At 39.6% G+C, this 27759-nt stretch overlaps 1 protein-coding gene across 14 annotated transcripts in view; it reads right to left on the reverse strand.

Annotated features, from left to right (window-relative positions):
* Positions 1 to 27759, reverse strand: part of Tomosyn (syntaxin-binding protein tomosyn) — an 835312-nt gene that overhangs the window by 276568 nt on the left and 530985 nt on the right. Inside the window, exon 22 of one of the 14 annotated variants that reach the window (XM_067782364.1) lies at positions 24580 to 24921. The exons of the other annotated variants lie outside the window; for them this stretch is intronic. Coding sequence (XP_067638465.1) covers positions 24897 to 24921 — 25 coding nt within the window. The 3' untranslated portion in view covers positions 24580 to 24896. Of the gene's footprint in view, positions 1 to 24579; positions 24922 to 27759 lie in introns of those variants that run through there. 14 annotated transcript variants of the gene reach the window in all.

The following is a 27759-nucleotide window of genomic DNA, read 5'->3' on the forward strand; positions in this document are numbered from 1 at the left end:
ACGCCAGGGTGGGCAAAGAAGGTGTTTTTGGCCCTACAGTCGGAAAGTTCAGCCTACACAATGAAACTTCTCCTAACGGACTGAGGCTGATTGACTTTGCCGGTGCTCGAAACATGGTCATATCAAGCACGAGGTTCATGCATAAAAAGATACATCAAGCTACATGGCTGTCTCCTGATCGAAATACTCGCAATCAGATCGATCACGTTGTGATAGACGGACGGCATGCCTCCAGTGTTTTAGATGTGCGAACGATCCGAGGACCTAACATCGATTCGGACCATTATCTCGTTGCAGCCAAAATACGCACCCGCCTCAACGCGGCTAAAAACAAGGAACAAAAAACACAAGGAAAGCTAGACGTCGAAAAGCTTCAATCACAACAGACTGCCAATGATTTCGCAACTCGACTCTCACACCTGCTCTCTGAGGGCACAACTCATCCTGAAGGAATACAGGAGCAGTGGGAGCATATCTCCAAAGCACTTCATACTGCCGCCGAGGAAAAAATTGGTTACCGGCGGCCACGAAAAAACAACTGGTATGATGAAGAATGCCGCGTTGCAACCGAAAGAAAAGACGCTGCCTACAGGGCTACGTTAAAAGCGAGCGCGACAAGAGGAGTGTGTGAACGCTATCGTGAGTTGAAAAGGGAAGCGAGACGCCTTTTCAGGAAGAAAAAAGCAGAAGCAGAAAGGCGTGAGTGCGAGGAGCTTGAGCTGCTAGCCACCAGGAATAACGCCCGAAAATTCTACCAAAAAATACGGCGACAGACGGAAAGTTTTAAGACCGGGGCAAACTCCTGTAGGAATGAAAACGGCGACCTTGTAACTGATGTCCAGAGAGTGCTTAGATTATGGAGGGAACACTTCTCTGCTCTCCTAAATGGAGGCAGCAATTCACCGCGCAGAGATGAAGAACCCGATCCCGCAATCGATGATGATGGAATATATGTCCCCCCGCCCGATTATGACGAAGTTAGAATAGCAATAACCAGATTGAAAAACAACAAGGCCGTGGGCGCTGATGGATTGCCTGCGGAGCTATTCAAGTTCGGCGGCGAGGAGTTGGTAAGGCGCATGCAGCAGCTTCTTAGCAAAATATGGGCGGACGAAAGCATGCCCGACGGTTGGAATCTAAGTGTTCTTTGCCCAGTCCACAAGAAGGGGATACTGCAAAATGCACCAACTATCGTGGAATCAGCCTTCTTAATATCGCATATAAGGTCCTTTCAAGTGTATTGTGCGAAAGATTGAAGCCCACCGTGAACCGGCTGATTGGACCTTATCAGTGCGGCTTCAGACCTGGTAAATCTACCATCGACCAGATTTTCACAATGCGCCAAATCTTGGAAAAAACCCGTGAAAAGAAAATCGACACACATCACCTCTTCGTCGACTTTAAAGCCGCCTTCGACAGCACGAAAAGGAGCTGCCTATATGCCGCTATGTCTGAATTTGGTTTCCCCGCAAAACTTATACGGCTGTGCAAAATGACGTTGAGCAACACCATCAGCTCAGTCAGAATTGGGAAGGACCTCTCCGAGCCGTTCGAAACTAAACGAGGTTTCAGACAGGGTGACCCCCTATCGTGCGATTTCTTTAATTTGATGCTGGAGAAAATTATACTAGCTGCAGAACTTAACCGCACTGGAACAATATACTATAAAAGCGTGCAATTACTGGCATATGCTGATGACATTGATATCATCGGCCTAAACACCCGCGCTGTTAGTTCTGCTTACTCCAAGCTGGAAAAAGAAGCGGTAAAGATGGGTTTGATGGTGAATGAGGACAAAACGAAGTACCTGCTGTCATCGAGCAAAGAGTCAGCGCATATGCCCCTTGGCAACCACGCTACTGTTGGCAGTCATAATTTCGAAATAATAAAAGACTTCGTTTATTTGGGAACCAGCATCAACATTAGCAGCAGCATCCGCACTGAAATCCAGCGAAGAATCAATCTTGCCAATAAATGCTACTTTGGACTAGGTAGGCAATTGAAAAGTAAAGTCCTCTCTCGGCGAACGAAAATCATACTCTACAAGTCACTTATCGTACCCGTCCTGCTATATGGGGCAGAAGCATGGACCATGACAACAGCAGATGAAGCGGCTTTGGGAGTGTTCGAGAGAAAAGTTCTTCGAAAGATTTATGGACCTCTACGCGTTGGCGATGGCGAGTACCGAAGAAGATTTAATGATGAGCTGTACGAGCTATACGCAGACATCAACATAGTCCAGCGAATTAAAACGCAGCGGCTGCGCTGGCTAGGCCATGTTATGCGAATGAAAGATGATGCTCCGGCCAAGAAAGTGTTTCTATCGGAACCCGCCTATGGAAGCAGAGGTAGAGGGCGGCCCCCACTCCGTTGGAAGGACCAGGTGGAAAACGATTTAAAATCCCTTGGTGTGACCAATTGGCGCCGGTTGGCGGAGCGAAGGAGCGACTGGCGCGCCTTGTTGGACGGCCATAACCGTTTAGACGGTTAAGCGCCAATTAAGTAAGTAAGTAAGAAGTCAGACTTTTAGATTTAGTTTATCTACTATCAATCCAAGTACACTTTTAAATTTATTCTGGATTTCGTTGGAACGTAGCTTTACACTCTCTTTATCTGCCTCATTCCTAAGCTGCCACTTTTTTACTTCGAGGCGATAACTTATATGAAGCAAGCATTCATAACATCTTATCCATGCATGGAGAGTAGACAAACCAAAATCAAGATTATCTCGGTTAGGCGTAAAGTCCCATAACTCATTATTCATATCTTTTGGAGTGGCACCACAAATATAACACTTTTGTGCGGAAGAAGTTTCAGTCAAAGCATTGCAAACTTTTCCGTCAATCATTGTTAGAAGCATATTGTGATTTACTGAAACTTCGTATTCTTGGAGCATGTACTTTGTTGGCAACAACGCATTTATCTCCTCTAAAACTTTGTTCGTTTCAAAAACAATAAAATCTTTTGTTTCTTTAGAAAAAATAAATTTAATTGGACGATAATACATGGTAGAAGAAGGTCGAAGATTCTGCCAAACAATGTTACCTTTTTCATCCTGTAATTGAAGATGAACGAAGGAAAATATAAACAAAAATTCATCAGTGTCAGAACTGCATGTAAACTTTTGCTTATATGTGCTATGGCCAGAGCTTCCATCGCAACCCCACTTGCTGATTAAAGTATACGTCAAGTTTGTAGGTAATAAACTAACAAAAACTTCTTTATTTGCTAAAACTAAAAGCTCAAAAGTTTTATCTAATACGGACTGGACTTTAATTTCCGCACGTGTTTCACCCACATCAATTTCATTTGGATAGCATTGTTCCTTAGCTTTTTTTTTTTCCTTAGACTATAAAATGATGGATAAACCTTATGGCCTGCCTTGATGCTCCACTTCCGAGTCGTTTTGTACCCATGAGTCGTCGACTTGCTATCTACGTAGTATGCTAAAGCTTCTACATTGCTCAAGCATCTTGCATCTGGCTCACATGTCATATTTTTTCCGGATATTTGAGTGGTTTCCTGTGATTTTTTTTTTATAATGTTAGCAACATTTCTGTTGCCGGACATACGCATTGATAATTCTGCCGCATAAAGTAACTCACCAGGACTTCTAGATTGCAAGAGGTCATCCACTCGACGCCGTTTGGTTTTTTCACTGCAGCTAACAAAGTCCTTCATTCGTCTTCCGGGGCCGGGGTTACCTGAAGAAGTGGTTGGTTGGTCTGATGGCAACTTTGAATCCACCGTTATTGTAAATGTGAGGTCTGGACCCGAAAGCCGAGTTTTTATTCAAAAATCGCTTCTTATGTCTTCCAGAAGTGTTCCACTTTTGATCCAGCTTCGACGAATATGCCGATATTTGTAAGCTTAAACTTTTTATCGAATACTCGGCTGCTTCGCTTAAATCGTACTTAAGTACAACAAAACTCAATAATTCTTTATATCTGGTTTCCTTCGAATGTTGAACCCAAATGTCAAAAAAATCCGTTCTTTGTATGGTTATAACTAAACTGCTTTGTGCTTTTGATTTTCCGACAGGGTGAATAATTGATGATTGTTGGGCTGCCATCTTAAGTGTCGTTGATCGTTCTGATTTGTTATCAGTTGCGCAGTATTTATATTACATTCAGGTATTCGCGTAGATGCTACCAAATGGGGTTGTTTTGTGTAGCGTTCCTGTGTGGTTATACCTGCATTATGATTGCTTTGTATGTACCTGTTTTTATGCCTTGGTGACTGGTGCGGTAGGTTGTGGCAGGTTGAAGTCAGTGATCTTCGCTTTTTTGCTTTTGGTGTGCTCTTGTTGACCTTGCGCGTTTATTTTTGTGTGTTTTATGGCTACGTGTTTGTTCCCTGTACCTGGGGATTGGTTTTGCCGTTTGCAGATCAGCTTTAAAGGTTCAAATATCTCGTCGGAGCTGGTACGTACATACATCCTATTTTATATGAATATAATATAAGAGATAACTAAATCTACAAAAAAAATTAAAAATAGATGCGCAAAGAATTCGCAATGGTTTTTTCTTTGGACAATTAGAGAATACTTGCGACTATAACATATGTAAAATTTAGCCCGGATGTCGGCGGATGTATGTAACTTTTTTGTCCCTAAAGTTAAAAATATAGAGAAAAAATACCTTTTCTTCTTAATAAAGGAATGTTAAATATATTGAAAATACTCTAATTGCGAAAGAATTACTATTAAAAAATGTTACTTACCTTCGAGCTTAGATTCCATCAAAAAAATTATATAAAAGTGTTCACTTAAAAGAAATATGAAGCTTAATATTCAACAAGAATTTTGCAAATTACTCAATGCATTTTACGGCCACTCCTACCTTCTTACTTCAATTACTCAATATATATGAGAAAAAATATCAAAAAAAGCAAAAATCCCGTTATTTTGTTTGTTTTATTTCATTTCTCATTACACTTTTCTTGGAATAAGAACTTTGTTTTTGTTCAGCTAGCTTGTTCTACACGAAACACTGTGCGTCGATACAAATTTTCCCATCAGAGCACTATGGTTCAAAATCGAAATATTGAGGAATTAAAGCCAATTATCGACTTTTGATTTTCCTAAAAAAAATAATTACCTTTTATTACACATTACTGTAGTAAATAAAAAATTAAAAAAATAATGTCAGCTGGCTACCACTTGTTTGTCAGAAAGCTTTCAAAGTCTTGGTTTTGATTTTTGTATTCGTAAAAAAGAATTTACTCAAATTATATAAAAATCTCAAGTGGTGATAAAAAGCTAACGAATTTGAATAAAGTGTGTTTATAAAATGGAAAATATTAATAAAGGTATGTAAAATCAGGAACAAGAAACTTTTTTCTGAAACATTAACAATCTTTAATATATTTTTGAGTTTAAATAAGCCGTGTTGTGTTTTGATTTTTGTGACTTTTTCTGTGTTAAATAGAATATAACTAAGTTGGATCAAATAGGATCATTATAAATTATATAGGTAATTTCAGCTAATAGTGTCCTCTTTAATGCAAATGTTATTTTATCTGCAAGAGTTTGCAAGCGAGGCTACAATTTTTCAGAGCAAGGTGTAGTCAAAAATGGCGAAATTTTCAATGTTTGGATTGATAATAAAAAAGATTTTGTTGCGGTGTTCGATTGCGTTGTTGGAAGATTGAAAAACAGCTATGGGGAGGAAGAAATTGAATCAATAAAAAACAAGGTTAAAATTTTTTGTAGAAACGCCAATAGAAGGTGGCAGAAACACAGTCGAAGTGGTTAGAGTGCGAGGCAGAACTTCTCGAAACCGTTACTGCAAAGCCTAGAGGCCGACCAAAACTCCAATATTATATGGTTTGCGAAAGGCAGAAAAGAAAAATAGCGTCTACAGTGTCATTAGAACAAGAACACAAATCAAATTTATTGCTTCATGCTGCTTCGATTTCGGCGAAACACTCAAAAGAAAAATATCTTCATTATGTTCTCAATGCAGTGAACAAATCTCCTTGTAGGCCAAGTAAGATAAAAAAATTAATTGATTGGAAGGCTGTGCATCCAATACCTTTGTCTCCTGGGGATGCTATGGCTTTTATCTTGGAGAATAATTTCACAAAACAACAATATAACAACACTCGGCAACTTAGCAAGTCTCGTAATTGCGATATTTATCCCCACTATAATAATTTGTTGGAATATAAGTCACAATGCCGACCGAATGGAATACAAATAACAGAAACTACAGCAGTTGTTCCATCACAAAATTTACTCAACCATACCGTCAAACGAATTTTGTTACTCCAAGAAGACGTTCTGCTCCAGTTTAAAGGAGATAATACACTAACTGTAATTTTAAGCTATGGGTTTGATGGCTCTAGTGGACATAGCCAATTTAAGCAAAAATTTTTTGAAAATACTCACGAGTCATTTGACCAATCATTGTTTCTGACGTCAATAATTCCCTTAAAATTAGTAAAATGAGTCAAATGATACGAGATTTGATATAAACTATAGTCTTAACATGACTCTTATCGATGGAAAAGTTTTAAACGTTTTAACTGATACGAAATCTACCCAAGTTTGTGCAATATGCGGTGCTGGACCAAAAATGTTTATGTCAGTTAAGGACTTGAAATCTCCATGTTTTGAACCTAGATCGGATAGTTTGCAGTACGGTATAAGTCCCTTGCATGCATGGATTCGTTGCTTTGAATTTATCCTTCATCTTTCTTACATACTTGATCCGAAAATATGGCAAGTAAGAAGCAAAGAACATAAAAAGCAAATAGAAAAAAGAAGCGGGAAATTCAAAAAAATTTCTGGGACGAAATGGGTCTACATGTCGACAAACCCAAGACAAACGGAAGTGGTAATACCAACGACGGTAACACAGCGAGAAGGGCATTCTCAAACGCAGAATTGTTTGCTTCACTTACTAAAATAGATTTAAGTTTTTTAAAACGCTTACACATAATACTCGTAGCAATATCGTGTGAATACGAAGTAAATACCCAGCTATTTCAGAGCTACTGTGAGGAAACAGCAAAATTGTATTTTCAGCTTTACGATTGGAATCCGATGACATCAACTCTTCATAAACTGTTAGTGCACTCTTCGCAAATATTGGAGTTTGCGGTACTGCCACTCAGTGTTTTAGGCGAAAACGCGTGGGAAGCGCGTAACAAAATTTATAAAAGTGATCGTATCGGACATGCCAGGAAAGATTCAAGAGTGCACAATATGGAGGATGTTTTCGGTAGAGCTATGGACTCTTCTGATCCACTATTATCTTCGTTACGGAAAAACAATAAAGCCAAACAAAAATTGTCTCTGCCACCTGCAGTAGTCTCGCTTTTAAAAATACCTGACATCTTTATTGAATGTGAATTACCTTCCACCTCAAAAGCGGCACTAAGCAAGACTCACAACGAATCTGAGGAGGATCTTTATGAATCCCTTTATTCACTCGAACTTGAAACTGATCATTCTTTTGATAATTGTAACGGTAAGATTTTAAAAACACATTTCAAATAAACAAACTTTAAAGTAATATAATTTCAGATATAGATGTTCCTGATGCAGAGCCGCACTTCTTTTAGGTTTTGATTTTGTCTTTTTTCGAGTTCAATAAATATTGTTTATATCGAAGTATATAAAAAACTATCCTGTTTGAAATTAAATTTAAATTTATAGTTTCCACTTTGTATGGCAGCAGTAGTGAAAAATGGGCGTGGCCCGCCCATTTTTGCCACAAGACGTAATTTTCATCTATAAATACCCCATGCAAAATTTTAGACCGATAGCTTAACCCCAACTATTTTATTCCTCAAAAATTCAATTTTGAACCAATGTGCAGAGGTCTCAGTGTTTTTGTCGGATGCTTTGTAGTCTTACACGTGACACATTTTCCTACGTAATCACGTACAGAGCGCAAAAGCCCTGGCCAAAAGCAAAATTGTCTAACACGCTCAACGGTCTTCGCTATTCCACCGTGTGAGCTCGTGGGGTGGTCGTGCGCGCTGCATAACATATCATCTCTCAAGCTTTCAGGTACAACGAGCTTCCAAGACGACTCCTGCTGTTCTACATCTCCTGTGTAGTATTCCGTACGGTGATATATGAAGTTTTGACGAACTTCAAAATCAGGGTACTTATCTTTATTTACCAAGATTTTGTTCCGAAGATCCGCGTAGTTCGGCTCACTAAAAGCTGAGGAAGAAAGGTCAATGATAGGTACCTAGTCTGCATTTAGATCGGCTATGTTGACCTCGAACGCTCGCGAAAGAGTATGTGGTACTACATTATTAGTACCTTTACGGTGTTCAATACTAAACTTGAACGCTTGCAACTTGAGAGCCCATCGTGCCAAACGCCCGCTTAGATCTGATTGATTCATCAGCCATCGTAAACTCGCATGATCTGTTATTATTTTGAACTCTTGTCCTTCCACGTAAGACCGAATTCTCTTCACATTCTTGCTTAGTGACATAATAGTTCCGCTGGTCCTTGTTCAATTTTTGAGACATATAAGCGATGGGAACTTCGTCTTCATTCCCATTTAACTGTGCGAGTACTGCTCCTACTCCATTTTGGCTTGCGTCGCACTGTATAATAAACGGTTTTGTAAAATCAGGGTTAGCTAGAAACGGTGCTGACGTTAGTCGCTGTTTCAGTATGTCAAAAGATTCTTGTGCATGGTCGGTCCAATCAAAGGATTTATTCTTTTTGAGCAGTTCAGTCAGCGGTTGAGTCACGTCAGCAAAGTTTGCTATAAAGCGTCGATACCAGCCTGCCATTCCTAAGAAGCGGCGCAGCTGTCGCACTGATTGAGGTTGTGGAAAATCTACTACAGGCGAAACTTTTGATGGGTCTACTTTAAGTGTTCTATTACCCACAAGGTATCCTAGATATTTTACTTCTTTTAAACAAAATTTACACTTGCCGACTTTTATAGTAAGCCCTGCCTTACGTATCAATAATGCAAGATCTTGTAATAACTCAACATGCGATGCAAAATCTTCTGAGACTATTAGAAGATCGTCCAAATACACAAATACCCGTTCTTTCAGGTTGTATAGAATTACCTTATCCATCAAGCGACACATCGTTTGGGCAGCGTTGCACAACCCAAACGGCATCACTTTAAATTGATAAAGAGGACGATTGGGAACTGTAAAACCTGTCATTTCGCGCGACTTGGCCTCTAGTGGAATCTGCCAGAATGCGTCTTTTAGATCCAAACTAGTAATAAATTCCGCACGAGGTAACCGGCTCAAAATACCGTCTATATGAGGTAATGGATACGCGTCTTTACGTGTTATTTCGTTAACTTTACGACTGTCCAAGCATAATCTAACCTTGCCTGGTTTTCTCACAAGCACTTACTATCTTCATATCCTTACTATCTTCAATTACTCCTAGTTTTAACATGCGCTCAATTTCTACTCCCATCAATTTTTCAATGGCTGGTGAGACAGGAAAATGCCTTTGCTTTATTGGCTTAGCAGTTCCTACGTCTATTTCATGTTCTACCAACGGAGTCTTACCTAAACCATTCTCCTCGTAGGATGGAAAGCAACTAATTGCCGCATTTAGTTAACGTTGTTGTTCAACTGTCAGATCGTGAAGGTTTTCATTAACAGTTGGTAAGAAAGTTTCGCTTATTATATGAGGAGCTAGCTGGAACGTTTGCCAAAAATTTACTCCTAGGTATACGTCTTGTGACAAACTGGATATGATATAGAATTCTACGGGGTTTGTATCTTGCTTGTAAGTAGTCATTAACTCAACAACACCTTCTACATTTTGCCTTGTACCGTCTGCGGTTCGTGCAAAAGTTGTCAGTGGTTTAAATCGCAACTCATATTTCTTATTCATTACTTCCTCAGCTAATTTTCCCCCTATACAACTTATTGAAGCCCCAGAGTCTTATAACCCAAGCATGTTGAAGTTCATAATACGAATAGCTGCATATGGTCTAACATCTCCTGGCTTACAAATGATGCTCGATAATAATTGGTTACGTTTAATATCTACTTCTTTCCAAAAAGTCCCTAGCTCGAAGTGCAGGACGAGTCCGTTTAAAAATCTGCTCGCGCCGAGCTTTGTATTCTCTAAGACGTTCGTGGAAAGGTTTAACAGGATGTAATCGAGGTAAATCCGGTAAATCAGTAGTCAAATTTGGTGGCGATCTTAAAATTTGTATTAGTTCTGGGTTTGTGCTTGCAGAGGTTTCGGATATTTGCTGTTGTTGTTGCAAACATCCCGTCGTGCGTTTCCCGACTTATTGCAATTAGGACAAGTTGGCAAGAAGAATGCTATTAGACCGCAACCGTAACAAAACACACGCCGCAGCTTAATACATTGCTTGTAATTGTGACCCGCCTCGTCACGATTCCAACACTTCCTATTGGTTAAATCTGATACTGCCAATATTTCATCGGAAGTATTGTTAACTTCCTCATTAAAATCTACGTGTTCGACTTCTGAAATCTGTCTCAATGGAACTCTAAATTGCTTCACCGGAGCTTTTTGTGCACCTTGCACAGTGTCAAAGAAATGTTCGCGCCTTAGGCAAGCACGACGTAAATCATTAAAAGATGTAATGTCAAAATGTAATAATTCTAGCCGTATATCAGGTTTCAGATTTTGTATTAAAGTTTCTACGAGCTCTCTCTCGGACATTGAAGTACTCAAGGAATCGCACAAACATAACACCCGTCTAAGAATTTCTCAAATGATTCATTAGGTTTTTGTTTTCTATTACGAATAGTTTCCTTACTGTCATAGTCTGTCCGAAAGTCTTTAAAGTTACTTTTTAGCGCATCGCAAAAGGTAAACCATTCAAATACTCCATTAGCGCGGTGATAACGCCAAAACCAGTTTTTAGCTTTACCCTCAAACAAAATATGAGCGTTATGAAAAAGCGCATCCAGGTCGCCCCGTAATGATGACGTTCTCAATGCATTCGCTCTATAAATGAATTCGCTAACAGATATGCCTTCCGAAGAACCATCAAAAACCAATTTCCAGCTTGAAATTATTTTCGCAATTGCACCTGCTGATAACAAAGTGGCTGCGCTTTGCGATCGAGAGGAACGAGCAAGGGTAGCTTCCGCGTAATAAGGTGTTCGATCAACGGGAGCCTGCCCTACCATATTATCTTGTGAATGCCCATCCTCCCTATTTGGATTGGGTATATCGACACGAGGTGGTAAACGATTAATATTTAAGGCAGATAAATATCCATCTAATGAATTAGTTATTAATCTTTCAATTGTAGTCCGCGTATCGCGTGATACTAATTCTTGTTGTCGACGTATTGTAGTTTCTACAATTTCTTCAATACGAGCGACGTCATGTGGTTGGTTAAGTCTAACCTGATTATTACGATTATGCCTATTTCGTGGAGTACGATTCAGCCGACGTGAATTGGTGGAATCTCGGAAAGGATTTTCTACAGTACGCTCTAAAGATGCTGTTTCAGCACGTGCCAAACGTCCACGAGTGCGTCCAGCGATAGGTATATCTTCTATAGAAATACGCTGTCCACCCTGGTTAGTGATAGAGTTGCTATCTACCTCTCTACGACAAAGAGGGCAAGTGCTGTTACTAAATAACCATCTTGATATACATTCACTATGAAATTGGTGCTGACAAGGCGTGATAGCTATGTCAGATTCCGGTAAAGACTCATTGCATATGGTGCACATAAATACTTGTGCCTCCCCTAACTCTAAATTTTCATCACTTCTATGAACAGGCATTTTATTGCAATCGAAAAAAATTGTTAATCAAACTAAAGATAAAAAAAATACCGAAGATTCTTCGACAAAGCTCACATTCACCGAAAATTATTTACTTGTTAAATCTTTCAAGTATTATTGTTACTACAATCCGATTAAATTTATGAATATCTTTATTATTTTCGATTTAAAAGGTTTTGTATGAAGTTAAAATTATATATAAGTGCTTTTACTGCTAAATATGAATGCTTTCAGCAAAAATTTAATCCAAATAAAAAATCTCGATAATTTCTATGTGATCCCACGCTAACTTCCAGAGGCCGCCGTGTTGTGTTCCTTCTTCTCGTCTGCTTCGCGAATGAAAAATAAAACAATTGTGCGCCAGATCTTTGCTAACTGCTATTATTTGCAAACACTCAGCTTATCCAAATCCGACCATATGTTTACAAAAGTATAACAGTTTGAGGAATTTTGAATCCAACACCAATTCACTGGTAGAGTGTAACAAACATATATTACTTCAACTCTATTCCAAATGAAAAGCAATTGGAATCCAAAACCCCCAATAAGAAATTTTTCGTCTAAGTTTTAGAGATTGGGGTTAGGAAAACAACATTCGCATTTTACCTAATTCCAACGCTCTCCAAAACTTGACACTGATAAACAGCAAAAGTTAATGTTCGGGTACCCACGAAAGCGAGGGCCCCACTCGTTGGTCGCCATTTTTATATAATGTACCATGTCGGTACGCTAGATGTTACAGCGGCAGTGCGATGTTATACGGGCGTGCATGCTAGTTGGACCTGGTCTAAGCTCTTCGGCTGGGGTGGATACTTGTATAAACTATTCACACCGCATACATACATAAACATAATTTTCATGCACTTGATTTTCTTTTAATATAAAACACAAGACAACACAGAATACCAGATAAGCGGACGGACGCATGAAAAATTGTTTCCTACGGGGAACGTAAATTGTAGCGAAACAAGACGACAACAGAACGACAAGAATGGAACTGCATCATGGAGACTCAGATGTTAATAAGTCTCCGCTCTCTCCCTTCCCAACCATTATACGAGAGTACAACATCTCTCCCGTCCCAACCTAATATAACAATCAGCGCCTGAGATCACATAGTTTTATACCACTTACACTTTATTCATTTTAATTAAAATTCATTATCGTTACATACGAAATAGTTTTATTTATACCAAGAGAAATTTGTTTATACTATCTTTAGTCTAAGTTCTTCGAACATTTAAATAATTTAACATTTAGGTGTACACGAAATCGCAAACCCAAATCATAAACAAAAGTTACTTTACGAACGCCAAGCGAGAATAAAATCATTTATAGCACTTTCAAATAAGTGTGTCTGGGGTACATGCATGTGTGCATACAATCACCAATTATAAATTCACTGGGTTTTTTTTCTTGTGTTACGTACCTTGTTTAATCCTTGATGATCCCACGTTGTTTGCGCAAACAGCAGGTCCTCACTGGAAATTTGGCGGAATTTTGATATGTATACGCTATATTCCCGCTTTATTTTATTATGAATATGCTTATGTACTTTTTAAGCAAAAATATTCAAGAATTTACAACAAAATTTTTTTATAAAAATGAAGAAATATAGAAATATGAGTATGATGCAATGCCGGTGAATTATGTTGTATGTCTGGTTGTAAAATGGTAGTCAATATAATTGTGAAAATACGTGGATGATTTCGGAAATCCGTATTTGAAATTAGGTATTGCTATGGTTTAAACTGATGCCGATATGTGTAGTTGGAAAGCTAAGTATTCAGCTGAGGTAATTTGTAGATAATCCTATAGAGAAAATAGGTCGCAATTTAGAACTTTGCACAGGGAGTTCCTTATATAGTAATATATAGGTATACGTACCAAGAATATATTGTACAATGCACGAGTTATTGTGAGGAACAAGTGCATATATGATAAGTGAAGCCACTCAATTTGGCTGAATTGGAGCACCTTCTTCAGCGAACCACCCTCATAAGGGAGTTTGCCATATTCGGCTTAAAATTACTTAAAGCCACTTTATTTTTACTTCCTTTTTGGAACATATATAGCGTTTGTTTGCTTGCAAACAATTTAAAAAAAATGTTACTTGCGCACTTTAAAAACCTTCCACTTTAGAATATATTCTTCAATGAAACTTCTTACACTGAGATGTGCTCTTTGCCACGACTTCGAACAAAATAGACGAGTCTAAGAAAACGTTAATCAGGCGTCACTTTTAAAATTGTATGTAATTCGTTCTCATTTTGCTGTAATGCTCTAAATATATTCGCTTTCGATGACATATAACTAATTATATGACAGGAATGCCTTTTCTGTACAGTGGAGGTAAAAATTATTAAACCTGCCTGGGATTCAAACATAGCACACATCACAATGTTGAGGTCCGACATCTGGTTCCCCCATAATCAGAAAACATTAGTCAGAACCGACTTATCTTTTTTCGTTGATTTCCCGACAGGGTGGATAAATGATGTATATTGGAACGATTTTCCATCGTCCCTTGTTAAATTTGGTTTCGAGACGCACCGGTTTCGGTGTTGTGCCATCATCAGTGTCGATTTTCGTTCTGTTTGTCTCAAAACTAAATTTGACAAGGGATGACGGAAAATCGTTCCAATATACATCATTAGTCAGAACCCTTTTTTCAGAAAGCCAAAATTCAGAAGTCAAAATTCAGAAATCAATATTCAGAAGTCAAATTTCAGAAGTCAAAATTCAGAAAGTAATCAGACAGCAAAAACATTAAATTTTGCGCAAAACTAACATATTGTTACAAATATTAGCAAAACTAAGGGGTGCTGCCATCTATAAGTACTTTAATAAAGGCCATTTTCAATATTGGAGTTATTTATTCAACAGTTTAGTGATTCGAACTTAGCAGAAGGGCAAATAAGAGGATTTGCAAGTAAATTCGTTACAATTGGTGTCAGAAGAGGAGTTGTTGAATAAATTCCAAGCGACAACAAGGACATGGCAAAGTTCAGTGAATTGAAGATCCAGCAACTAAAGAAGGAGATGGAGAGCCGTGGATTGAATACAAGCGGCGTTAAACTCGAACTTCAGGCACGGCTACGAGAGGCAATGGAAGCAGAAGGAATTGACGTGGAATAGTATGTCTTTCATCTTGATGACGATGAGACAACAAAATTGGAGGAGAAAAATGAAACACCGCAGACAATGGCGAACACAGACCTGAACATGATATTGGCTGCAATATCGGCACAAATGTCCGAAATGTCATCACAAATATCCACCAACATGTCATCACAATTAGAATCACAGGACACACGTATAACATCCAAAATGTCACCTCAGCTGGAATCGCAGGAGAACCGTATAACAGCGAAGATTGAAGAGACACGAATATCCGAAATGTCGGCGCAAATTTCAACACAGATATCATCGCAGATCTCTGCTCAACTGGAAGAGCAAAAAGGACGTATTTCTTCGAAGATGGAGGCGCAAGACACAAAAATTTTGCAACTTGAGAACAAAATCGATGCCGAGATTGAAACATTGCGAGGTCATATACAGGAGTTGCAACTAAATCGCACAGTTGTTTAAGCAAGCAATACGAAGGTAAAAACTCCATCTTTTGACGGCTCTGTTCCTTTCCAGGTGTTTAAGATTCAGTTTGAGAAGACCGCAGCAGTGAACAACTGGAGTGCTGAAGATAAAGTTGCTACACTATTCGTGGCATTAGGATCTGCTGCTGAAATCGTACAGACTATTCCCGAGGGAGAGCGGAACAACTACGAAACATTGATGAGCGCTCTAGAGAGGCGATACGGAAGCGAACGCAGGAAGCAGATACACCAAATAGAGTTGCAAAACCGCTACCAAGAAGCTAATGAGACTTTGCAGGAGTTTGCGTCAGCTGTCGAAAGACTTGCACATTTGGCGAATGCCGACGCACCTGTGGAATACACCGAAAGAGTAAAAATTCAGAGCTTTATAAGTGGCATACGGGACGTCGAAACGAAGCGAGCCACATACGCAAACACAAAGCCAACATCTGCAGAGACGGTATCACATGCATTGACTCAGGAAACTGCCTCACTATTGAGTAAACCAGCATACAAAGCTCATCATGTGGAAGTGGAAAGACCAGATTGGGTAGACACAATTTTGGAAGCACTGAAGGGATCATAACAGAAAAATGCCGGAGTTTTTAAATGTTTCAAGTACGGCAACCCAAGTCATATTGCACGACATTGCAACACCAACCCTAACAGTTCCAACAATGTGGGTGGTCATAAACGCAGAGCTGAAGGAGATGAGCAAATCTCCAAGTCCACTCAATCGTTAAACTAAAGAGAGTCAGCTGCAAGGGGCGACAGCTGGCTCTCTCAATTAAATGCCCCATAATCTCTATCTCGCAAATTAGAAGAAGGTCAAGCAATCTTACTATCGGAGGGCATGTGGATGGAAAGGAACGGTTACTGACTGTAGATACGGGTGCATCCCATTCCATCATTCGATCAGATTTAGTAAACAAGAAGATAAGACCATTGCTTGGAGTAAGATTACGTACAGCCACGGGAGAGGACACCCAGGTAATTGGAGAAGTATCATGTGAAGTCGCAATTGGGAACGTCACGGTAGTACACAATTTTATAGTGGCAGAGATTGTTGATAAAATCATAATTGGAGTGGACTTCTTAATCGACCAGGGCATCAAGATCGGCATGCAAAGCAAGCCGATGCGATACGAGAGGGGCTACAGCAGTAAACGAGTGCTGGTGGAAGAGAGTCAGCAAATACCACCAAAATCCGAAGCAGTCATATGGGCAAAGGTTGATGGAGATTGTGGGACAAACAAATTGTGGGTTGTCGAAGCAGCAAACAAATCAGCACCGAACATACTTGTAGGAAAAACCCTGGCTATGACAAAACAAGATGGACGTATTTCGGTAAGAGTACTCAATGAGTTCAAGTCGCCATTCAAACTGACCAAAGGAGCTATTTTGGGAAAATGCTAAGAGGCTGAAGTAATTATTAACTGTGAACAGCTCCAGGAACACGTTTCATCTAGTAATACTGATCTTTCAAATGACATTACGGCATGGACGGAGGGGCTAGAGGAAGATTATCAGAGTAAGGCAAAGCAACTGCTCCTAAAGTACGCAAACATATTTGACCAGGATGGTCAAGCTCCACGTAGTGTTCCACTGGCTAAGCGGGTAGTTGTGAGTTAAATTATACAAGAAATGAGCGACAGAGGCGTCATCGAACCATCAGCTAGTCCCTGGAGCTCACCGGTAGTACTTGTAAAGAAGAAAGATAGAAAAATGAGGTTTTGCGTGGACTACCGGAAGTTGAATGACGTTACGAAAAAGGATAGCTACCCATTGCCAAGAATTGACGACACTCTGGACTCGCTCTCTGGTACGAAATGGTTTTCCACACTGGACTTGAAAAGCGGCTACTGGCAAGTGGAGGTGAAGGAGGAAGACAAAGAGAAAACAGCCTTCAGCGTCGGAGATGGTCTTTGGCAATTTACAGTAATGCCCTTTGGACTATGTAATGCACCAGCTACTTTCGAGAGACTCATGGATCAGGTATTGAAAGGATTACATTGGAAAACATGCTTGGTGTACCTGGACGACATCATCGTATTGAGCAAGAACTTTGATGAACATCTTAAAAACTTAGAGGAGGTTTTCCAGAGAATAGCTGGGGCTGGTCTGAAGTTAAGTCCCAAAAAGTGTGCGCTGTTTAAAAAGGAAGTAAATTATTTGGGTCACAAGGTAACGACAGAAGGTATCCGTACAGCGAATGAAAAGATAGAGGCAGTAAAGGGTTGGCCAAGACCACAGAATCTGCATGAATTGAGAAGTTTCCTTGGGCTGTGCACATATTACCGCCGATTTGTACCAAATTTTGCCAGCGTAGCCCATAGTCTCCACTACTAACAACAAGACTAACAAGAAAAAATAAAGCTTTTGAATGGAAGCAGGAGCAAGAAGTAGCTTTCCAAACATTGAAAGAGCGTTTGTTCACTGCCCCAATGTTGGCATATCCGATTCCAGGAGCAACGTTTATTCTAGATACAGATGCGAGCGGATATGCTATAGGAGGCGTTTTATCACAACTGGTCAATGGACAGGAGAAGGTAGTTGCATATTACAGCCGTTCAATTGGAAAACCAGAGAGGAACTATTGCGTTACACGGAGAGAGCTGTTGGCATTGGTAGAGTGCATTAAACATTTCCACAAATACCCCTACGGCCAGCGATTCCGCATCAGGACAGATCACGCAACGTTGAAATGGCTTCTGCAGTTCCGTAATCCGGAAGGACAATTGGCACGGTGGATCGAGCGACTACAAAGCTATGACTTTTCCATTGAGCATCGAAAAGGTAGCACCCATGGAAATGCTGATGCAATGTCACGAAGACCATGTAGTTTGGAATGCAAGCACTGTTCAAAGGCCGAGGCTAAAGAAGACATTATAGATGTCCGGCTAATGACTATAACATGTACAGATGAATGGGACAAGGAACAGCTAAGAAAGTGTCAGCTTGAAGATACAGATCTCTCACGTGTTATGCAAGGGCTCGAACGAAACGAAAGACCAAACAGAGAAGAGATGTCAGCAGAGAGTCCCATTTCGAAGTCATATTGGGCACAGTGGAACAGTTTAGAATTGATATCCGGTTGCCTTCATCGAGTATGGGAGTGTGAGGATGGTAAATGCAAGAAGAAACTGATAGTTGTTCCCAGAAAGATGATTCCTGACGTGCTCAACGAGCTGCATAATGGTTCAAGTAGAGGTCATCTTGGAATCACGAAGACGCTCGAGAAAATTAAGCAGAGATACTATTGGGTTGGTTGCCGTCAGTCGGTCACGGAGTGGATTGCCTACTGCGAGGTATGCAACAGAGCGAAAGAGCCCAAAACACGAAGTCATGGCCATATGAAGCAGTATATTTCAGGTGCACCATTTGAAGGGATCGCCATGGATGTCGCAGGTCCATTTCCTACTAGCAACCGCGGAAACAAATACGTACTGGTGGTTATGGATTATTTCAGTAAATGGCCAGAGGTATACCCAATCCCAAACCAAGAAGCAGAAACAGTAGCAGAAGTGGTTACAAACGAATGGGTTGCAAGGTATGGTGTACTAATGGAGTTACATTCTGACCAAGGCAGGATTTTGAATCAGCTGCTGGAAATGTGCAAGAAGTTGGGCATTCGAAAAACACGGACAGCTGCATTGCATCCTCAGTCTGATGGTATGGTGGAACGTTTTAATAGAACATTGGGGGAGCATTTAAGGAAAGTAGTAGGCAAGTACCATAAGGACTGGGATACACACATATCATTATTCTTGATGGCCTACTAATCGGCAGTACATGAAACAACGGGCCAAACTCCCGCAAAAGTAATTTTTGGCAATGACCCTCGACTGCCAGCTGATTTGAAGTATGGGATAGATGCCGATGCGGAGAGGAATGTCAAGAAATCCACTGGTGTCTTGGAAGAAGAGCTGAGAGAGATACACGATCTGGTAAGGCAACGAGCAAAGATTATGAGTGACAAGATGAAAGCGAGGTACGATAAAGCAATTAATTCGGAAGGGTTGCAGGAAGGAGATTTGGTGCTCCTATACAACCACCAACGCAAAAAAGGTTTGTCCCCGAAATTGCAGTGTAACTGGGAAGGCCCATACAAAGTTGTAAAACGGATCAACGATGTAGTGTACCGCATACAAACCATTGGCAAACTACGAACCAAAATGAAAGTGGTTCATTTGGAGAGGCTAGCAGCGTTTAGATCGGGAGATTTGTCTGATCGGGACGATCAGACTTAGATGGAGGGCAGTGTTACGAATATTAGCAAAACTAAGGGGTGCTGCCATCTATAAGCCGCTGCTAAACAGTGATATCATGCACATGCATAGATCAATCATTATGTATCTACATAAACGAATCAATAATTGCGTCTACACATATGTACGTATACGAGCAGCGGAGAAGCAATGCACAAACACATGCATATATCTTATCTGAATTGCTCACAAGAGAGGGCAATAATTTGTGCAAGTATTACTCAAATGAGAAGTTATAAACGTAGTTGTGGCTGGCGATTTTGCAGCTGAAACTAACTAGTAAGTTCTGGAATGGAAAAGCCTGGAAGTATGCAATGAGAAATCAAAAAGTGTAAAAGGCGCGACAGTAGAGGCGAAGAGTGAGTTTCATTTGAGCTATCAATTAGTTTGGTTATTAAGCCAGCTAGTTTCAAAGTATAAGTGTTATTGTAAAGTACTTTAATAAAGGCCATTTTTCCATTATTCAATATTGGAGTTATTTATTCAACAGTTTAGTGATTCGAACTTAGCAGAAGGGCAAATAAGAGGAATATTGTAACAAATTTAGTGCAATTCCTCTTATTTGCAACCTTCTACTAACATTCGAATCACTAAACTGTTGAATGGCCTTTATTAAAGTACTTCACAATAACACTTCTACTGCTCGACAGATAGCGTGCTTAAATCAAACTGACTACAGCTTTACCTCCTTTTATACTCTGTGATTTCCTCGTTCGCATACTTTTAGGCGTTTCTATTTCTAGACTTTACTACTCATTTTCCAACTATAAATTTCTCAGCTATAACTACAGATGCACGATTGTTATAGCTTCTCGCTTAGCCAATGCGCGTGCAGATGTGAGTGATACTTCCACTGATGATTGCCTACTTTTGGGAGTATCTCAGATATATGCATGTGTTTGTGCGTTTCTCCCTGCTGAGTGTACGTACATATGTGTAGACATAATGATTGATTCGTTTATATAGACACAAGTGACTGCTTGTTTTATTGTTGTTGTGGGTTTATTTACTTAGTATCAGATTAGTGATGTGAGTATCACTTAGTGTCACTAATATTCCTCACACTGCTCTCAACCTATGTCTCATCGTCCCGATTAGACAAATTTCCCGATCTAGACGCCGCTAGCATCTCCAAATGAACCACCCTTCTATTTCGTGGTTTCCCAATGGTTTGTATACGGTAGATGGTATCACTGATCTTCTTCGCAACTTTTTACGGGCCTTCCCAACTGCACCGAAATTTGGATGGAACACCTTTCCGCCGGTGAGGGTTACATAACAGTACCAAATCTTCCTCCAAGAAACCTTCTGAATTATTGTTCTCATCGTACCTGCGTTTCGTCTTACTACTCATTATCCTGGTTTGTTCCCTCGCACTCTGTTGGTTGGCCAATGAACTACTTTGTACAGCTTGCTCTTGGCGGATTGGCTTCACATAATCAGTATCGTTCCGACGTTTCCCAAAAGTAGTGCGCCCTGGCTTGAAACCACCGCTGCATTCTTTCTGGGAAATTCTTTCGTTCGTTTTAGTGCGTTCATTAGGGTTTGGCGATGCCGGTCTTTTTCTCGCAGGTACCTTCGGTTTTGATTTGTTTGGCCCATTCGTTCCATCAACCTTTGCCCGATCTACTTTCCTAGACTTTTGTGATCTCTGTCGAATCTCCTCCGCCAGCACTCGATTACTGCTGAACCCTTTCTCCAAACTGAAGTTAATTGATATATCCTGGTTCTTATACCGCATAACCCTTCTCTGCATCTCGATTCTTATGTCATGGTCAGCTAAGAAGTCCACTCCCAATATGACTTCATCAACGATCTCCGCCACAACGAATTTGTGTAGAATCGTGACCTTTCCAATTAAGACTTCGTATACCACTTCTCCTTGGACTTGGTTATACTCGCCTGTGACCGTACGCAAACTTGCTCCAGGTAACGGTTTTATTCCCCTGTTGACCAAGTCAGATCGGATTAAGGAATGAGATGCGCCCGTATCTACAGTCAGTACACGTTCTTTGCCATCCGCATTCCCTCTGACGGTTGATTTCTTTTCAAGAGAGATAGATATCACAGGACATTCAACAGCTTGAGCTAGCTCTCGATTTTTACATCTGGCGCGCTCTTGCTCATCTCCTCCAGCTTTGCGTTTACGGCCACCCAACTTGGAACTACCAGGACCGGTGCTGCAATAACGAACAATGTGACCTGGGTTACCGCACTTGAAATACTTCATAACTCCGTCATTTTCCTGTTGTGATCCCTTCAGCGCTTCCAATATTGTGTTCACCCAGTCTGGCCTTTCCACTTCCACACGGCGTGCTTTGAAAACTGGCTTACACAGAAGCGATGCTGTTTCGGGTTTGCGTATGTCGCTCGCTTCGTTTCGACATCCCGCATTCCATTAATAAAACTCTGGATTTTTACCCTTTCGGTGTATTCCACGGGTGCGTCCGCATTCGCTAAATGTGCCAGCCTTTCAACATCCTACGCAAACTCTTGCAATGTTTCACCAGGCCTCTGGAAGCGGTTCAGTAACTCCATTTGGTATATCTGTCTCCTATGCTCAATTCCGTATCTTCTCTCTAGAGCGCCCATCAATGCTTCATAACAGTTCCGTTCGCCCTCTGGAATAGTTTGTAAAATCTAAGCTGCAGGCCCTTTCAATGCCATGAACAGTGCAACAACTTTATCTTCCGCATTCCAGTTTTTCACTGCTGACGTGTTCTCAAACTCAATCTTAAACACCTGGAAAGGAACAGAGCCGTCAAAAGATGGAGTTTTTACCTTCGTATTACTGGCTGAAGCAGCCGGGCGATTAAGTTGCAATTCCTGAATACGACCTCTCAAAACATCCACCTCTGCCTCGAATTTTGCTTCAAACTGCATTATTTTTTCGTCCATGCGCGCTTCGTGTTTTGATGATATACGCGCCTATTGTGCTTCTAGTTGTACTGTTATGCGTGTCTCTTTTCTTTCAGTTGAGTTGCCATATATGTCTTTTGTTCTTCCAGCTGTGATGAAATTTGTGTTTCCTGTGCTTCAATCTTGGCTGTTATACGGTTCTACTGCGATTCCAGTTGGGATGCTATACTTGTCTTCTGTTCTGCCAGCTGAGATGACATTTGTGACGACATTTATGAAATGCGTGCCTCATGTATTTCCAATTGTGATCCCATATATGTCTTCTGTTCTTCCAGTTGAGATGAGATTTGCGACGACATTGATGTTACCGTCGATGTTTGTGCAGATATTGCAGCCAATATCATGTTCAAGTCTGTGCTGGTAACTGTTTGCGATGTTTCATTTTTCTCTTCAATTTTTGCTGTTGATTCTTCCACATCAGGATAAAAGACATACTCGTCCACAGTAATTCCTTCGAACTCCAATACCTCTCGTAGCCGTGCTTGAAGCTCGATCTTATTGCCGGTTGTATTCAATCCACGGTTCTCCAAGTCCTTTTTCAGTTGCTGGATCCTTAATTCACTTAACTTTGCCATGTCCATTATTCGAAATCTCCAGATTTTATTCAACAATTCCTCTTCTGACACCACTTCACAATAACACTTCTACTGCTCGAAGCTGATTACTGAATCTCAGCTTTACCTCCTTTTATGATTTCGTCGTTCGCATACTTCTAGGCGTTTCTATTTCTAGACTTTACTACTCGTTTACCAGCTATAAATTTCTCAGCTATAACTACAGATGCACGATTGTTATAGCTACTCGCATAGCCAATGCGCATGTAGATGTGAGTGATACTTCCACAGATGATTGCCTACTTTTAGGAGTATCTCAGATATATGCATGTGTTTGTGCGTTTCTCCCTGCTGCGTGTACGTACATATGTGTAGACATGATTGATTCGCTTATGTAGATACAAGTGACTGCTCTTTTTATTGTTGTTGTGGCTTTATTTACTTAGTATCAGATTAGTTATGTGAGTATCACTTAGTGTCACTAATATTCGTCACAATATTTAATTTCAAAATAAAATAAAAAACGAACATGCAATAACAGAAGCAAAACTGCAGCAATATTCAGCTGGAGGCGAGCCATATCGGAAACGCAAGATAAAATATAAGAAAAAGATAGACGCGAAAAGATTTAATTAATTGCATACTTAAAATTTTAGATTTTACTACTTTTTCTGTATACATAATTCCTTCCAAAAAAATGAAAGTTTCGAAAAACTTAATGTTTTTTCTGTCGTCTGATTACTTTCTGAATTTTGGCTTCTGAATTTTGCCTTATGAAATTTGACTTCTGAATTTTCATTTCTGAAATTTGACTTCTGAGATTTGACTTCTGAGTTTTGAGCTCTGAATTTTGTCTTTCTGAAAAAAGGGTTCTGACTAATGTTTTCTGAAAAAATGTGAAAAGCCACTTTTTGATATCCGAACCTTCTATATTGAATAATTAAAATTTATAATCATCATTATATTTATCAGAAATGTTCTAAAATGTTACCAAATAACTAGACAAGATTATTTGAAACAATATGTGGCTGTTAAAAGAGAATTTTATTTCTACGTTACAATAAAACAGTATAAATATCATATATGTAATACTCCTATATTGCTACAAAAGGCTAGGTAAATTCCCAAACATCAGAGTGCCGATATATTGCTGTTTAAATGTTTTTGTTTTTGTATTCAATAACCGAATGTACCTAAATTTAAATTTTTTCTTGTCACACTTATGCTTCTACAATCACAAAAATTTTGTAGACTGTCTTGTTTTGATTTCGAATTCAAAACTCATTGCGAGTATTTTGTATTAGCAATATAGGAGTATTACATATATGATAAATAGTAACTATTTATTTATTTATTTTAATTTATTTTGATTTTATTTTCAGCTCTTAGTCCAAAAATCATTTAGTTGATGTGAAAAAATTTTTTTGATGTAATCCATCAATAGTGATTCATGAATGAGACGCCATTAATTCAAATTAATCAAATGTATTAGTGGATTTTTTATAGGGGGCCCGTAAATTGTTTAGTCCCGGGCCCGGATTTTCTCTCTATGGCCCTGAGTACAAATAACAAAGTAATTGTTGTTGCGAATAACAGCCAGCTTTCCGTAGAAAAAGGTGGAGATGTTGAACTGCGAGTTTTCGGCGAAAAATTGCAACAAAGCGTAATTGTCAAAAATGTCGACCATGTGCCAGGCTTATGCGCAAATTTCCTGTCAGTAAGTTAAATCACGAAGACAGGAAAAACAGTTATTTTTGAGGACAGCAAGTGTTAAATTCTTATTAAAAACAATAAATTAATAGCCATTGCAACTTGTGAAGACGACTTTACCGAATAGATTTTGAGATTGATCTGAAACAACAAAGTGCGGAAATAGTTAAAGATAATTCAAGTTTGTGGCATCGTAAATTAGAGCATATTTGTAACAGCAGCATGATTAACATGAAGAGTTCTTGCACAGGTGTAGTGTTGGACAAAGGTAAGTCAGATATATGTAAAGTTTGCGTGAAAGGTAAACAAACACGAAGACCAAATAAAGAATCTGGGACACGAGCTGGAGGTTTGCTTGAATTGATACATTCCGACGTTGTTGGGCCATTCAAACGAAAACCATTTTCAGGCGCCCGATTTATGCTGACCTTTGTAGTTGATTATTAGCGCAGAGTATTTGTCTATCTTCTTAAAAAGAAGTCTGACACGTTCAACAAATTTGTATAGTTCAAAGCAGCGGTAGAAAATCAGTGCTTGAGGAAAATAAAATAGTTGCGTACAGATAACGGCAGAGAGTATGTAAATAAAATGTTTTATGGTAGGTTATAGTGCTGAAAGCAAAGCATACCCTAAGAAGCGAGAAATCATAATAAGCAGAGATGTAGTGTTTCTTGAAAATGGACGTAACTTATGCATTCAGAGTCCGATAGATCATTATTATCCGATGTTAGTAGAACCAGAGAGTCGAAATTCTGGGGGAGATGCTAGTGGTGAAGAACTTGCACTTGTAATTGAAAATAGCAACGCAGATTGCCAAAATTAGTGTTTTAATGAATTTGAAAACGACAAGTTGCGAATGAATACAAGCTGCGTAAATGAAAAATCGAAAGAAACCGACTGTGCGGTGATTACCATTGAAAGTTATGAGGGTAAAAAATCAGAAGATATATCTGAATCTGCTGAGTTCGCAGATCTGAAAGGCTCTTGAGAGAACCCCTCAATCGTATAACTTTTGTGCTTAGGCAGCTGGTCTCTAATGACCCTGAAATGTTTGAAGAAGCCGTAACTGTTTTCGATGATTGGAAAAGGGCTACGCAAAGTGTAATTGAGTCACTAATGGCGAACGATACTTGGGAGCTTGTTAAATTACCTCCAGGAAGAAGCTAAATGCTTCAAAGTGGGTCTTCAAGACAAAGCGGCATGAAAACGGTGCTGCAATTCGTAGGAAAGCTAGGTTTGTAGCTAAAGGGTACAGCCAACGTGAAGGCATATATTACGCTGAATCTTTAAGATTTCTTATAGCATTGGCTGTTAAGTACAATATGGTAATCCATCAAATGGATGCCGTGTTGGCATACCTCAACGGTACACTGAAAGAAGAGGTGTTTATGACCCAACCACAAGGGTTTAGAGATGGGTCAGGGAAGGTGTTTAATTTGCGTAAAGCTTTTTATGGACATGGGAGCAGCTTCTTCGGTTTTAGGTATCCGAATCACGTGCTCATCACATTCCATTAAGATTGACCAGTCGCAATCCATAAGTGACGTGCTGGATCGCTTCGGTATGGCTGACTGTAATCCGGTAACAGCAATCGGTTGGTTGTTGTTTGTGGAACAGATAACGAGACTAGACAGGTATAGCACAAGTCCCGGCAAGCCACATTGGGAGGCTGTCAAGCGATTGATTAGGTATTTAAAAGGTACCATCGATCTAGGGTTAGAGTACACGAAACAGCCGCAAGGTCACATCACTTGTTATTGTGATGCTGATTGGGCTGGAGATATAGGGTACATTTTTACATCCCAATCTGGGGCTATAGCTTGGGCAACGAAAAGACAAAATACAAATAGCACTTTCTTCAACGGAGGCGGAGTTTATGTCTATAGTTGCTGCAATCCAAAAATCAATTTGACTGAGGCGATTGGAAAGCGAGCTTGTACCACATGATGTTTATTGCTTGCCTTTATATTGTGAAAATAAAAGTGCCATCTTGGTGGCGCAAAATAACTCATATTCGTTACGCACTAAACATATTGACATCAAGGCAAAGTTTATCCGTCAACAGATAGAAATTAAATCTGTAGAATTAAATATATGCCCACTAATGAAATGTTAGCAGACATCCTAATTAAAGACATAGCTGCGCACAAATTTAATATTTGACAGATGAATTCGGCCTAAAATAATATTGCAAAATGAATTTGATAATTAGATTCATATATATGTATGTAAATGAAAAGCATGAGCAACTTTAAGTTTGGTGATAATTAATTCAGGGAAGGTGTTGCATACTGAATTTATATTTAACCCTGTGTTTCTCATGCCTTTTCTACCCCGCATTTGTATAATATGCAACGTATGTTATACATCCGTTCTTCTTATTCTTTTTTACTTATAACAAAGTTACTTAATGAGGTTAATGACGGTTAATCATCAGCTTAATTTCCGCTAACGCACGTTCATTTTTTTCGTTGTCTTTATCCGATAATACACTTGTTGCTACCACCTTCCAACAGCCTTTGATGGCGAGGCAGGATTTAGCTTGCCTTTTCCACTTATCAAAGTTTTCGCGACCTCGTAACCTTTCTACCGGATAAACTAATGAGGTAGATGACGTGTTCATTTTTAAAGAAAACTAAAAACGTGCGGCCCATAACCAGAAATCAGTTATGATAAAACTACAAATTATCCAGGAAGTTCTGCTTTGCGGACCATTTGGCGCCCTCTGTGAGTAGCGCACGGGCCACGATGCCCCCCTCACTACGCCACTGCTGGGGGTCAATTCCCTCACTGCGAAAAACTGAAAAATGTCCACTAATTGAAAACTCATTTGCATACAAAATTTACACTTTAAATTTTCATGCGATTCTGTAAAGTATTGTGCACATCGTTTTGCTGAATGAGCGCTGAATGTTAAAGTCATATGTCAGTGAGAAAATGTTTATGAAACGCCATGAAAACAAAAAAGTTATTCTGCAA

This window comes from Eurosta solidaginis, chromosome 4, assembly GCF_040869045.1.
Source record: "Eurosta solidaginis isolate ZX-2024a chromosome 4, ASM4086904v1, whole genome shotgun sequence".
Lineage (NCBI taxonomy): Eukaryota > Metazoa > Arthropoda > Insecta > Diptera > Tephritidae > Eurosta > Eurosta solidaginis.